General features: G+C 53.0%; 1 protein-coding gene across 1 annotated transcript in view; it reads right to left on the bottom strand.

Moving 5' to 3' along the window:
- Positions 1-247: 247 nt before the first annotated feature.
- The window catches only part of FGF18 (fibroblast growth factor 18), a 35,989-nt gene continuing 22,706 nt past the window's right edge, over positions 248-13,530 (bottom strand). The window contains exons 4-5 of the mRNA XM_043489168.1: positions 8,099-8,205; positions 248-1,343 (exon numbers count right to left, since the gene is read on the bottom strand). Coding sequence (XP_043345103.1) covers positions 1,077-1,343; positions 8,099-8,205 — 374 coding nt within the window. The 3' untranslated portion in view covers positions 248-1,076. The remainder of the gene's footprint in view (positions 1,344-8,098; positions 8,206-13,530) is intronic.

Below are 13,530 nucleotides of genomic sequence, written 5' to 3'. Positions count from 1 at the left end.
TGAGTCGGCCACTGAGTCATGGCTCACTAGAATTTAATCTTTCTGGAAGCAAGGGTTACCATTTGCTTTGATCAAGGCTGCATCCTCAGTGCTTAGACCAGTGCCTGGAGCATAGCCCGTGTGGAATGAATGAATGATACATGAAATGAATGAGCAAGGCCCCAGCTCTCAGCCCAAGGACCTCAGACCAAGAAGAACGAGACATGGAGGGGCACCTGAGCCCTGCCCCCGGCCACCACTCGCCTCGTGGTTTTTTAAATAATTTGTCAATTGTTTTTAATTGTTGAGGCAGTAATACTTGGTTCATGAAACTGCAATATACAGAGAGGTGAAATAAATAGCTTATATATATATAATATATATAATATAGCTGGTTTTAAAATATTCCCTTATTCATTGGTGTACTAGGTCACGTGAGTCACGGAAGGTCGATAGCAGCATCCTCCAGAACTGTGAGTAATGCAGGGTCACCGTGATTGGACGAGGCCGTCTGTCGTCGAAAGTCGAGGCGCCGAGAATTCCGAGGGGCACGCCTTCCCTGCGCGGTGTCTCAGGGCAGCTTGCAGCGGACAATAAATAAATGACTGCAAACCAGAGAGCGATTTTTGTTGGACTCTGGGGCAGGGACCGGGGGCTGGGAAAGAGGGGGAGTTGGCTGGGTGGGGGAAACACTACTTTCTCTTTTTCTTTTTTGTTTTTGATTTTTTTTTCTGTCTTTTTTTTTTTTGCTTTAAGAACCTTTGGGAAAAAGGACTTTGGTTTCTCCGAGGGTCGCTTTCCTCACTCCAGCCCTCCTCTGGGCCGAGTTCCGAGCTGTCTGTTCCTAGAGACACAAGCACCTGTGCGTTGACAACAGTCCCTTGGTGTGAGTCTTTTGTCATTGGGGTTTCAAGTCAACAATAAAATCCTTATCGCTCCCCTCCCCCAAGAATTTTGGTTCAGTTTTGTCCTCTCTTAAACACATGTACAAAAATAGAAATTCTTCCTTATTTTTCATGTAAAAATATTCCTCTGATTGCAGTTCTCCGTGAGTGTGAGTGTGGGCTGGGGCGGCCTAGGGGCATGGCGGCGCCCGCCTAGCCGGGGTGCGTGGGGCGGATCCGCCGGGACCGCTTGGTCACGGTGGTGTACTTGAAGGGCTTCTGCAGCTCGGCCTGTCCCTTGGGGTAGCGCTTCATGAAGTGCACATCCTGCTGGTTCTCGCGGGTCTTGGGGCCCTTCCGCGGCCGCCCCTTCTTGGTGAAGCCCACGTACCAGCCAGAGTACTTGGCCGACATCAGGGCTGTGTAGTTGTTCTCCAGGACCTTCTCGATGAACACACACTCCTTGCTGGTGCCATCAGGCTGCAGGAAGAGAGGAGGAGGAGGTGAGAGAGGAAGGACAGGTGCCGGGGGCAGAGCTGTGTAGAGAAGGCAGCGGCAGGGGCCAAGGCTTGGGATGGCAAAGTGGAAAGGGCCTGACCCCAAGCTTTGGCCTCAGCAGTTCCACTCCCTGGACCCCTAGAGTGGACTTGACGTAGCAGCCTCTGCATCCTTCCCTGCTCACCAATTAGGTGCCAGCTTCCCATTACCATTCAGGGATCCCTTTCTTTTCCACTCCCACGATGGAACCAGGGGCTTCCTCAGCTCTACCATAACAAAATATTCAGATCTGACCAATTAAAATATTATTTCCTGTGACTGGTGCAGAACACAGCACACGGCCTGCGTCATCCAGTCAGCAGTCCTCAAGACCCTGTTATAAATAATCCCCCCAAACACAGGCCAGTTTAAACTTGGGAAACAGTAAGGCTGAAACAAAGGCAGCCTCTGTACCCCCATGAGGGGAGATGCTGCCTGACAGCAAGGTCAGCTTGGAGGAAGAAAGCCAAGAGGAAGAGAATGAAAGAAACCAAGTCCTCCTCACATCTTTCCATTTCTGGACCTACCAAGCTATATCTGAAGTTCAAGTTACCTCACTGTTATGTGCGCCAATAATATCTCATTTCCTTTAGAACAGCTGAGACTGTGTTCTATCACATGCAACAGAAAGAAGCCCCAACTCATGTGCACTAAACCTGAGACCAAGTTAACTGCCTACTCAACTGCCATTCAACCCCACTGTTATAGAGTTAAACATAGGTTACATTTAATGCGGGGTGTGGTACATCTTAATGTTTGTTGTGAAGAGGGGTGGAAGCCTCTAAAAATAAGGGCTTTGGCATGACCAAACTTCAAAGCCTATACCCATGGTTCTAAGATTTTAGGGTCCCAGGTGAACTCCCTGGGCGACTATGCCAGGCAAGGAGCACGAGATTCATAGTCAGACGTTGAATCAACTCACACTTCCTTATGTGACCTCAGGCTAGTTAATTTCATTCTCTAAACTTTGGATTCCTTGTCTGGACCAAACACGGAAAATGACTCCTACATCATAGAGATGTTATGAGGAATGATGCTTATAAATGAGCCAGGCACACAGTAGGAACTTGTTACATTATTTCTGAAGAGCAGGTGGTTCGGAAGGTCTGACCTCCCTCCTTGGATCTGAACAAAAGGAGATGGAAAGCAGGCTTTGAATCTCCTCCTTGAAAAAGCCAAATTGCTCGGTGTGGAAGAGTGAGAAACACACAAAGTTGGAAGGCCTGAATTAGCAGCACTCGAGTTTCCAACTAACATCTCCAAATTTAGGCCGGGCCCACTCCTCGTTACAGACGGGTGCCCGGCCAAGTTGGAAGCCCAGCGGTCTGGCTGTGTGTGGAGACTGAGGTGCAAGTTCCAGCCTTTTGTTTGAAGTGGAAAACGGGCTGGAGCTTCCAGGAACGTTCACCTTTGAGCGGAGGGCAAGTTTGGGCCCTGCAGACAAAGTGCTGAACTTTGCAGAAAGGGACAGGCAGGGTAAGAAAACATTCTCTGGAGGAGAGATCTTTCGAGGAGGCTGCAAAGCATACAGGGGGTGGGCCTGGGAGAAGCACTCAGGACCCAGAGGACATTATGGGTTGAGTGAGCAGAGAGGGCCTATTGTGAGGAAGCTGGGGCATATGTGCAAGGGGGATAAAAAGGAGTGGGCTCTGGCCTCCCCATGGATAATTCTGGAAGCTGCCTATCCAACCTGAGTCCAGGTCCCTTGGATGGTTTTGATGGAACAGTCAGAGAAAACTGAATAAAGGCTATACCATGGCTGGTTCCCCATCTTAGAATATCTGTCTGGAAAACTGCTTTCAACTTTGAAGAGCCGGTTCAGTAACCACCTCCTCCAGGAAGCCTTCCCTGACTGCCATCTAGCTCTCTGGGTATTTCCTCCTCTTCCTTCAAGACTCCATTTGAGCACTGTGTGTGTTAGTTGCTCAGCTGTGTCCAACTCTTTGAGACCCCATGGACTGTAGCCTGCCAGGCTCCTCTGTCCATGGGATCTTCCAGGCAAGAATACTGGAGTGGGTTGCCATTCCTTTCTCCCATTTAGCAGTATGCTTTATTCAACTCACATACTCCATCTTCTGAATCCCCTCCACACCCACTCCTTCTCCTGCCTGCCCAACAGAGTATTTCTGTATCTGTCTGCTCCTCATCAGCCCAGGAGCTTCACGAGGTCAGGACTGCTTCTCGGTTGCTCTCACGGCATAGGTCTTAGCCCAAAACAGGGGCACCCAGAGAATTTGTGGTTAAATGGATGAGAGTTCTGCTGGGACACAGATGGTTGGGGTGACACATTAATTGGTTTTCCTCCAAAAAAAAAAATGGACTCTGCCTCATGGATCCCTTACTAATGTCCCAGAGACAGTCGTGAGTTGTGAGAGGCCCCTCCTGGGGGATGTGATGAGAAGAGTGAGGGCCCGAGCTCTTAGCCTGCCCACCTTGGTGTCCCTAGCCATCCATTCACTCATTCATTCAGCATTTACTGATTGCCAACTAGAGGCCAGATATTTCCACAGCCACTGTCTCATTTAATTCTCTTAATTTGCCAAGGTAGACTCTACCTGGTAGAAGAAAACAGTTCAAAGACACAAAAATGGCTTTCCCAAGGTCATGGAGCTGTTAAGCGGCAAAGCCAGGATCTGAACCTGCACTTCCCACTTCAGCTCACTTCTCTGCTGTCTAATCCCAGACAGGCCCATGGGGAGGAAGGGTATGGAAGAGTGGGTGCTGCCCATCAACACACCTCAGGTCCCCCAGGACCACAGAGCTACCATGCTCATGAAGCAGTGACTTGGAGATCCAAGGGCCAGCACAGTGCCTGGCACATATGCTCTTGCCTGGGTTGAGGATCTGGGCTTCAGGCTGAACTCAGACTCAGTGGATAAGAAGCTAATGGTAGGCCGCCCTGGGGCCTGACCCTTGCCTTTCTCCTCACCACCTCTATGACCCTTCTTATGGCCTGCAGAGATTTTTAAAAAACATATGTGCATGGGCCTCACCCGCCAAATTGCTGACTCAATTGGTTCAGGCAAGGCAGATCCACCAATATTTAAAGAGTAACAGAACAGCCCATCCCAGGACCTTGGTGATTTAGTAGAATTTGATCATCTCTGGAAATCTACCACCTCCAACCTCCTCCTTTCCAAACTGGAGTCCTATTCCTTCTGTTTGGTCTGAAGACTGAATCCTGATGACATCACTTGGCCCCTGGATTTAGTTTTCCTTGAAATCAGGACTACCCCCTGGATGTTTTTAGTTACCTAGACAAAAAAAAAAAAAAAGTCTTTTTTTTTTTTTTTTTTTTTTTTTTTAAAGGCATTTTGAATTAGGTTTCAGTCACATTCAACCAAAGCAGTCTTCACAAACATGCAGTGGGCAAGGGACCCCCTGCTCTGAATGTGTCTGGGGCCCTTTGTTGCCCCAAAGGGGACATACCAATGATCACACAGGAGGAGACAGATGAGAAAAATCTACCTGGGTTGAATCTCCAGAGATGGGGAACAACTACTTAGCACACAGCACTTGACATTCAACAGCTCTTTTATGGAATGAAAGGAAGTACTATCTCCTGGGTCAGGTGGAGGTGGGATCCAGAGAGGTGGCAAGGAGAAGGGGGCTACTTCTCTCTCAGCGGCTTGGGAGAAGAGCTCTGGCATAGGATCAGTACGACGCAGCAGAGAGAGAAGCAAGGCCAAGGTTCTGGAGCATCAGCAGAGGCTCTCTTGGGGGTTCAGTGAAGTGTCCAGCTGTGGCCAGATACGTAGAAGATTGACACCCAAGGTCAAGACCATCCAAGCAAGCTATCCTGTTGAGCCAAAGGAGCCAGAGCATGAGTTGAGGTCAAGGGTTCCCACAGGTGAAGAACCTGACTTTCAAGGGGAATGTAGCTCATGTTTAACAAGTAAGTGCCTACTCAGTGTCAGGATTATCTTCCCATTTTACAGGTGAGGACACTGAGGCTCAATGAGGTCAAAGCACTTAGATTCCAGGTCTGACGTGGCTAATTCTGGCTGTAGGTTGAGTCAATTCTCAAAAGGTAAGCACCACATTTCTATTTCTTTGGTATCCTTTGAGCAGGTATAAGAAGCGTGATGGATGGATCCAGAATTGGCCCTCAGAGCCGCTAGCCTGGTGGGGGATGCAAGCACAGAAACAGCCAGCCAACCCAGGTGAGCAGACTGCAGAGAGAGGGATGTGTGAGTAGCCGTGGGCTCCAGGGTGGGTGTGCTGAATGGGCTGTCAGTGGAGCCAGAGATCATGAAAGGATGAGCCAAGACTCAGGGTGGATGGGCGAGGGAAAGGCTGTCCTGGCAGAGGGAACCGCCTGCACACAGCCTGACGCCCCATCCCAGCAAGGAGTGGGGGCTGGCCGGGCCATGTGTCTGTGACATGAGGAACACTAGCGTGGGCAGGCTCTCTCCAAGGAGGGTAGCCTTTCTTGGGTAGAAGGTGAGGGCCTGAGGACTGGTTCTGGCTGAGCTGCGGGTGGAGAGGAGGGGCGAGCTTTAGAAAGCTGAGCGTGGGCAGCGGGGAAAGGCCCGGAGGTGGAGCCCGAGGCAGCGGAGGAACACTATTCCGGAGAAGGGGAGCGGCAGGACAGAGGCAGGAGTTAGGGCAGGGCCAGACACAGGCCAGCCGTCAAGAGTAACCCCGGGACCAGGTCTGATCGGCTGCCGACGACCTGTGACAGAACCGCCACCCAAGGACCCGGGGTTGCCAACTGCAGGACCCAGAGGGCGAGGGCGCTGGGCTGGGTAGGGGCCAACAGGGGGACCCGCCCGGGCCGAGTCGGGACAGGTGGATGGGCGGCCGGACGCCCGTGGGGAATTTAGGGCGGGGGACCCTGCAGCAAGGTGGAGGGGCTACAAGCAAGGGGGGAGGGAAGCGGAGCGCGGGGCGGGCCTCGCCTCCAGCTGAACCGGCCCCAATATTAATGACGGGAGAGAGGGCGAGGGGGCAGGAAATCGGAGCCGGCTCCTGTGGAAGCGGTGACTCAGCGGCCAGCCGGCGGGCGGGCGGCGGGGAGCGGCCCGAGGGGACGGGGCTGTTCTTTTGACCCCAGGACGGCCCTCCTGGGGTCAAGATGCCGGGAACCACGCAGCCGGGGAGGGAGGGGCACGCGGGCAGTGGGCGCTGCGGCGGGCTGCAGCGCGGCCCGCCTTTAAACAGGAAAAAAGGGGGCGGGGCGGGGGGAGGCGAGCCCACAACTGCAAGCAGGTTGGGCCTGGGAGGCGGCCCAGGCGGGCGGGAGAACAAAGCGCCCGACGCGGGGCTGGCCGCGCCGCCGCAGGAAACGCACAGCCAGGCCAGGGGACCCGGCGCCCGGCCCCCCCGCCGCCCCTGTCCCGGACCCCTCGCTGGCTGGCCGGCCGGCCGCGGACCGGTGAGTGAGTCCGCGGAAAGTGAATCACTAATTAAAACCACTCCTAGGCATCCCGGGGCGAGGTACGGATTACTATTCTGTTGCTCTTTGAGAAGCTCCAGCTGGAATCCTTGCCTTCTAAACTGGGCTTTGAAGCCCGCGAAGCTCTAGCCCGTGACCTGGGAAAAGTGCCCGGACACGGCCAAGCCTCAGCTTTTCCATCTATGAAATGGGAATGGTGGAAGCCTGTTCTTCCCCGACCCACCTCATGGGATTATTTTGAAGCATTTTTTTTGCTTAGTGCCTGGCAGAAAGTAGGTGCTCAATTAACAGAGGCTATTGGTACCCTTGTTATTAACAAATAATCAGAGACACTCTCCTGGCTCAGGTCTCTGGCCTGTCATCCTCTCCTCAGGATATGGAGGGGAGGGGAGAAGAGGGATAAGAATTGGGGGATTCGGGGAGTCAAAGCCATGGCTTAAACAGAAATTGAAGTCATGCTTCCTTCCCCCTCACCCCAACAAGGTGTAATAAATGCAGATCATCACAGACGGCCTTGCCTCAAGGAGAAGCAGCCATCCTCTTTGGAATCTGGGTCTACCCTCTACCTTCCACTCCAACTGGCCAGCCCCTCATTATACAAGTTGGCCAGGGCGTGAGTAGGGTCCCTGCAGAGAGAAGGGAACATGCAGCATGAATCCACTCTAGAGCATCCAAAGGAAGCAAGTATGTGAACTTCACAAACAAGGACACCCAGGCCAAAAGGGGCAGCAGCATCAAAATGCAGCATCAGTGGAGGCTCAGAATCCCTGGCATGTGGGTCCACCCCACCCATATCCTACCCCCACCCTAATTTGTTGCATGCGTGTTCCAAAGTAATAAAACCTTCCTGAAATGCTAGAATCACAAGGCCAAAGAGGCTGCTGGGTTCCAGAGGTGTGGCTTTGGGGAGTCATAAACCCCCTGTGATTATTAAAACAACGCTGCAGCCCCAGGCCCTGGCCCACTGGGTCCCTGCTGCCAGACATCAGGTACATTCAGACTGGGAGCCTCAGACCCCCTGGGGGGTTCTCCCACTGCCAAGCAAGCCAGAGCTCCACGTCCACCAGGAGAGATCGGGGCCCTACATACCCCCCAAAGTCAAAGCCACAGTCTGGCAGGCTTCAGGTGAGGGGACAGAGAGTGGGGGTGATGAAGAGATCTCACAATGGTAATCTCTCTCTCACACACATACACATTCATGGGACCTCTTTCCCATTTAGGGCTGATGGGGCCCAGGAGGCACTGCTCCAGCCCCCCTGGGTTGCTGGAGGACCCACCCAAGTCCCAGACCACCACTTACCTTCCCCACAAGCTTGCCTTTCCGGTTCATACACAGGTAGAACTCCGTCTCCTTGCCCTTGATCCGGACTTGACTACCGAAGGTGTCTGTCTCCACTAGGAGCTGGGCTTCGAAAGGCAGAAGGAGAACAAGACACATTTTTTTACCAGGGGCAGTGGCTGGCCTGAAGACTCAGCAACATGATCCCTGACCCTGACCTTGCCCTTGGACCTCCCACCGCCCCCAGAATCAAGTATGGGGGGGTTGCTTCTGACAGGTCTCTCTGGAGCATGTGCCTCTCAGGCAGGGAGAAAAGCTCTCTGACACCTGTTCCCAACTCCCAGACTCTCTGGACTCCAGTGGGGACCCAGATCGCTCCCGGTGGCTAAAGACCAGTGTGACTTCTGCCCTCATCACCCACCTTCCCCTGCCCCTCAATTCCCTTCCCCAATGCAGGACACACAACCACACAAATAACCCCAAAGAAGCAGCAGTCTCTGGACTGAGGGGTCAGACATTCAGATGCCTATGAGCCCACACAGGCATGCACAATGTGTGCACACACACACACACACACACACACAATACATGCACACGAGTCTTGCCTTGTGGAATGCTAAGCTACTTCCTCCAAAATTTAGGTCAGAAGCCCCTTCCTCCAGGGCAAACATCTGGGTGTCCACTCCCTGATGGGGATAAGAGAGAGGGAGTGCCCTGGCTGCTTGAAATGGGGAAACGTCTGGAAAGGGTAATTCAAGGCCCCAGGGAAAGGAGGCTGTCAGTATAATATTTCACTTTCCTCAGTCAAGGCCACCAAGACTTGGGGACTTCCCTGGCAGTCCAGTGGTTAACACCCCATGCTTCCAATGCAGGGGGCCATGGGTTCAATCCCTGGTTGGGGAACTAAGATCCCACATGTCACATGCCACACAGTGTAGATAGGAAAAAAAAAAAAGGCCACCAAGGCTGAAGGATAGCTAACTCCCAGGAGCCTGGAAGTCCCAGTCAGAACCCAGTACCCTCTGGTCTGGAATGGGAGACCTCATGTTAAATCCCCATACTCCACAAAAACATGGGGTGTCCCAGGTGGTCCTGGATGGGGCAGCCAGAGCTGATCCCCCAAAGCCTGACTGAACAAGATCATCTAGTGGCCGAAGGGTGGCTGTCTCTTGATTAGGCATGCTGTAAGACCGCTCCCTGTCCCTCAGCCACTTCACGTTTTCTCCCCAGGACCCCCAGGAGTTTCATCCCCAGGAGGATGCTGTGTGACTTTGGCAGGTCACATGCCCTCTCTGAACCTGAATCCCAGTGCCTGGATTTCCCCACCACCTCCATCCCCCTTCTTTGCCTCTGACCCCCCATTCTCACCCTCCCTCTCCTGACCTTTTGCTTCCCAACACCTGCCCCTCCCTCACCCACAAAATTTTAATTTCAGTGACAAGGGACTTGCTTCTCCATAACAAAATCATAGTCCTAAATACAGTATCCTTGGAGCCACAAACAGTGTACCTCAGTGCCCCTAAAATACAAGAGGTATGATTTTAATAAAAAAATTTTTAAATATATACCCTGGTGCCCTGCTGTGAAAATTAAAACCATCTGGAACTCAGGATTTCCAATAATTAATCTAGCCCTCCTTTGACACCAGTACTAATTAAAATGTGATACCCACCTTTCCAAGGTAAAAAAGAAGAATTTACATAAAATTTAAAGATCTAACAAGAATTCAGTAATTCTAGGAACAAAGGTGGGGGCACATTCTTCTCTCTACCTTCCCCCATCCCTAGTAAACACTGAGTTGAGAATGTTAGCGAACACTCAGATCGGGGGTTATAAGCCCTTCATGCTCCCTGCTCCCCTAAATCCAAACTCCCTGTAACTCTCTTGTTAGCTTAGTCCCTGGGAACCAAGGGTCAAACATCACAGCACTTCTGAGACTAGCTTTCAGCATCCGCTCACAAACTCAGGCCCCACATGGGGTGGGGGTTGTTAGGGGTCAGGAGAGTCCCCAGTCCCCAGGAGCTTCTGACAAAGGCAGCATGTGCAAGAAGAAAGGTGAGAGCTTTGAAATGCACATGTATGCATATGACTCCCTAGCTCTACTTGCCAGTGTATGACCCTGGGCCTCAGGTTCTTCATCTGTAAAATGGGGGTGGTCATCCCTCATCTTTAACAGCAAATGTGATGGTTATATAAAATGATGCTGTTCGCAGAGGCTAGGTAGGGGAAACTCAGTAACTGTTCCTTAAGTTTCCTAATAACTGCAAAATAAACCCATTTACCCAGAAAAAACAAAAAGTAGTGGAAAAGAAATCTGGTGTGTATAAAAGGGGAAGCAGAACTTGCCTCTCCAAGGCGGTCCTTCTGTCCTGAACTTTCTCAGCATCCTCCAGGGTCAGAAGATGCCTTAGGCAGGGACTTACAGAGCCTTGCCATCCTGGGGTGGGGGGGGTGACCTGGAGTAAGCCACACACCCCATCTGAGCCCCTAGTTTCCTTCCCTATGCAATGGGAGTGGGGCCTGGCTGTTCTGATTGTCTCTGGGACTGGAGAGAGGTAGGGATGGGAAATCATAAAGAGCAGGTGAGGCCACAGGGCTGAGGCCAGGCAGCCCCAAGCACGACCGAGAGGAAGACTGCTCTGCCCTGTCCCGGCACCAGCCTGGGCCCCTGTCTTCAGAACAGCTCCTACTGCACGCTGGATCTGACGCCCCTGTGAGCCTGCCAAAATCACACATCCCAGCGAGGTTAGGTGCCTTCGTCCCCCTTTTACAGTGTAGGAAACTGAGGTTCAGAGAAGCAAGCCTTCCCAGGTGGGATGGGGGGTGGGGGGGTGAGTTGACATCCAGTCTGGCTGGCTGTCTTCCTGTTGGGGCCTGGGTCCCAGAGGAGGGCCCCCAGCCCCAGGGAGACTGGGCTCAAAACACAGCCCCCGCCTCTCATTAACCGCAGCCCATCTGAGGAAGCCCTGGCCTCTGCCTGAGCTGTCCAGGGGCCTGGGGCTGGGGCTGGACGGCACCCCACCCCCGCCAGCCCAGCCGCCCCCACCCCAGCATGGGGATGGTCTGCACCGGCCACTGCACCCTGGGGAGCCAGAAGTCTGTTCTTCCCCGACCGCAGCAAGCCACGGAGTGACCTAGACTCCACTCAGCACATGACATAATGAGGAGGGAGCCGGGCCAAGATTATGTAAAGTCTTTGGGGAGTAATAGCAGCAGCAGTTCTCAGAAAAAGAGAAAGAGAGACTCCACCCACCCAGACCAGGTTTGCCCCAGAGCCTGCCTTGGTCCTCAGCATCACGCTTCCCTGTCTCATGACCTAAGACCTAAGCCCCCAAGACGCACCTCTCAGGAGCCAGAAACCTCATCTCCACTCGGTTTGATTCTCAGGCCTGTCCCAGGCCAGGCAGGAACGATCAATGGTATCATCTTGCTGCTCACCACCCTGGCATCCCCTCCTCCACTCTGCTACTCTTGCCCCCAGCAGTCTCTCCTCTGCAGATCAGCCAGAAGGATCCTTACAAAATGTAACATGAATTGTGCCTCTCCCCTGCTAGAGCCTCATATGGATCTCCATGCATGCACGCTCAGTTGCTCAGTCATGTCTGATTCTTTGCAGCCCCGGGGACTGCAGCCCACCAGGCTCCTCTCTCCATGGGATTTTCCAGGCAAGAATACTAGAATGGATTGCCATTTCCTGCTCCAGGGGATCTTCCTGACCCAGGGATCAAACCCGGGTCTCTTGCGTTGGCAGGCGGATTCTTCACCACTGTGCCACCCCACTAACAATCCAGACTCTCCAAGGGGACTCCTAAGGGGTCCCCTGCTGGCCCCTGCTGCCCGCCCCCGTCCCCCACCCTCACAGCCCTCCAGCCACATAAGCCTCCTTGCTTTTCCTGCTCTGACTCACCCGGTACTCTCCTGCCTCAGGGCCTTCACACTCTTCCTCCGCCTGGTGATTGCTTTGCCCAGAGTTTCCCACAGTGGCTCCTCATCTCCTAGACTGACATCTCAACTCAGATGTCACCTCCTCAGAGAGGAGGCTACAGTCCATGGGGTCACAAAAAGCCAGACATGGCTGAGCGACTAACACTCTCACACACTATTCATACTTACCTCATCAAGCCCTTTATATACTCACTAAAATTTACTTATTGGTCATTTACCATAAGCCAAGTGTGGGCTAGGTGCTGGAAACCACAGTGGTGGATGAGACAGTTAAGGGCCTGCCCTCATGAAGCTTACCTTCCGGTGGGTAGAGACAGACGCGGAAAAGGCAGCAAATAAGAGAAGACAATGTGGAGGAGAGCTCGGAGGAGAAGGGAGCGGGGATGGCAGGAGCTGGGCTGGGAGGGCAGTGTGACCAGGGAAGGAGGCGACATCTCGGACCCCGTGCATCTGGGCCTCAGGGAAGCCCCAAGTATGCATAATGCCACTTAAAAGTTAAAGCAATCAAGATTCGGGGAGGTAAAGGACTTGCTCAAGGGCATCCAGCTGGCAGGAGCAGAGGAGAGGTGCAAATTCAGTGTCTGATCCCAGGATCAATGCCTTTAGCAACTCTGCTCCCACCAGTGTTACTCCTGCCTCTCACTAGAGCTCTGAGCTCCCCCAGCCACCCACTCCCAGCCTCAGAGTTACTATCAGATATTCTGACAATGGGAGAAAGTCCTATCCCTCTCTGGGCCAGGACTAGATGACTTCCTTTCAGTACTGCCCCTCTGGGAAGCATCAGTAACTTATATTTATTGAGAGCCTATCATATGCTGGTCACTGTTCTACGCTATACACGTTATCTCAATACTTATGACAATCCCAGGAGATTAGAACTATTTTTTTTTTGTTACCCCATTTTACAGGTGAGAAAATGGAGCCCCAAGGTCACACAATGATGGAGTTAAAACCCAGGCAGGCTAACCTAGAAGTCTGGGTCTTAGCCTGTCTCCCCCTTAGGTCAAACTTTTCCTCCATGCCAGTCCCTTTCCTGGGGAGGTTAGTGAATGAACAGGGAGGGTCTCTGCCTTGACTTCACCTTCCTGGGGCAGAAGTCTGTGGGTCAAGACGCCCAAAGAGCCAACGGTTGGGGCCCATCCCTCCCCAGCTCCATTTCCAAATGACCTTGAGGCAGGGAAGTGACCAGCAGTCGCCCTGAGGAAGATCGCTTCTAGCTGATTCTGGGAGATGGGGGAGCCCATAGGAGCACCCAAGTCTGGGTTCAAACCACAGCCAGAGAGGCAGCAAATGGCTTCCGACCTAGTTCTGACCAGAAGGAGAGGCGGTATGCATCAGGGGCCGAGCGAGTGCGGGGTCTCCCCTGCGGGGGAGGGCCACAGAGCCAGCCTCGGCTCAGAGCAGGAGCCCAGCGCCTGCCCATGCTGGGGGCCAGGAGCTTGAAGAGCCCAATCCCCTCTCCAGCATCCAGACAGGAATGCAGAAAAGGAAAAAGAGAAAGTGGAAGG

Source organism: Cervus canadensis, chromosome 16 (genome assembly GCF_019320065.1).
Source record: "Cervus canadensis isolate Bull #8, Minnesota chromosome 16, ASM1932006v1, whole genome shotgun sequence".
Classification (NCBI taxonomy): Eukaryota; Metazoa; Chordata; class Mammalia; order Artiodactyla; family Cervidae; genus Cervus; species Cervus canadensis.
Note: the sequence above shows the minus strand (reverse complement) of the source record. Positions and strands in the feature narration are given on the sequence as shown.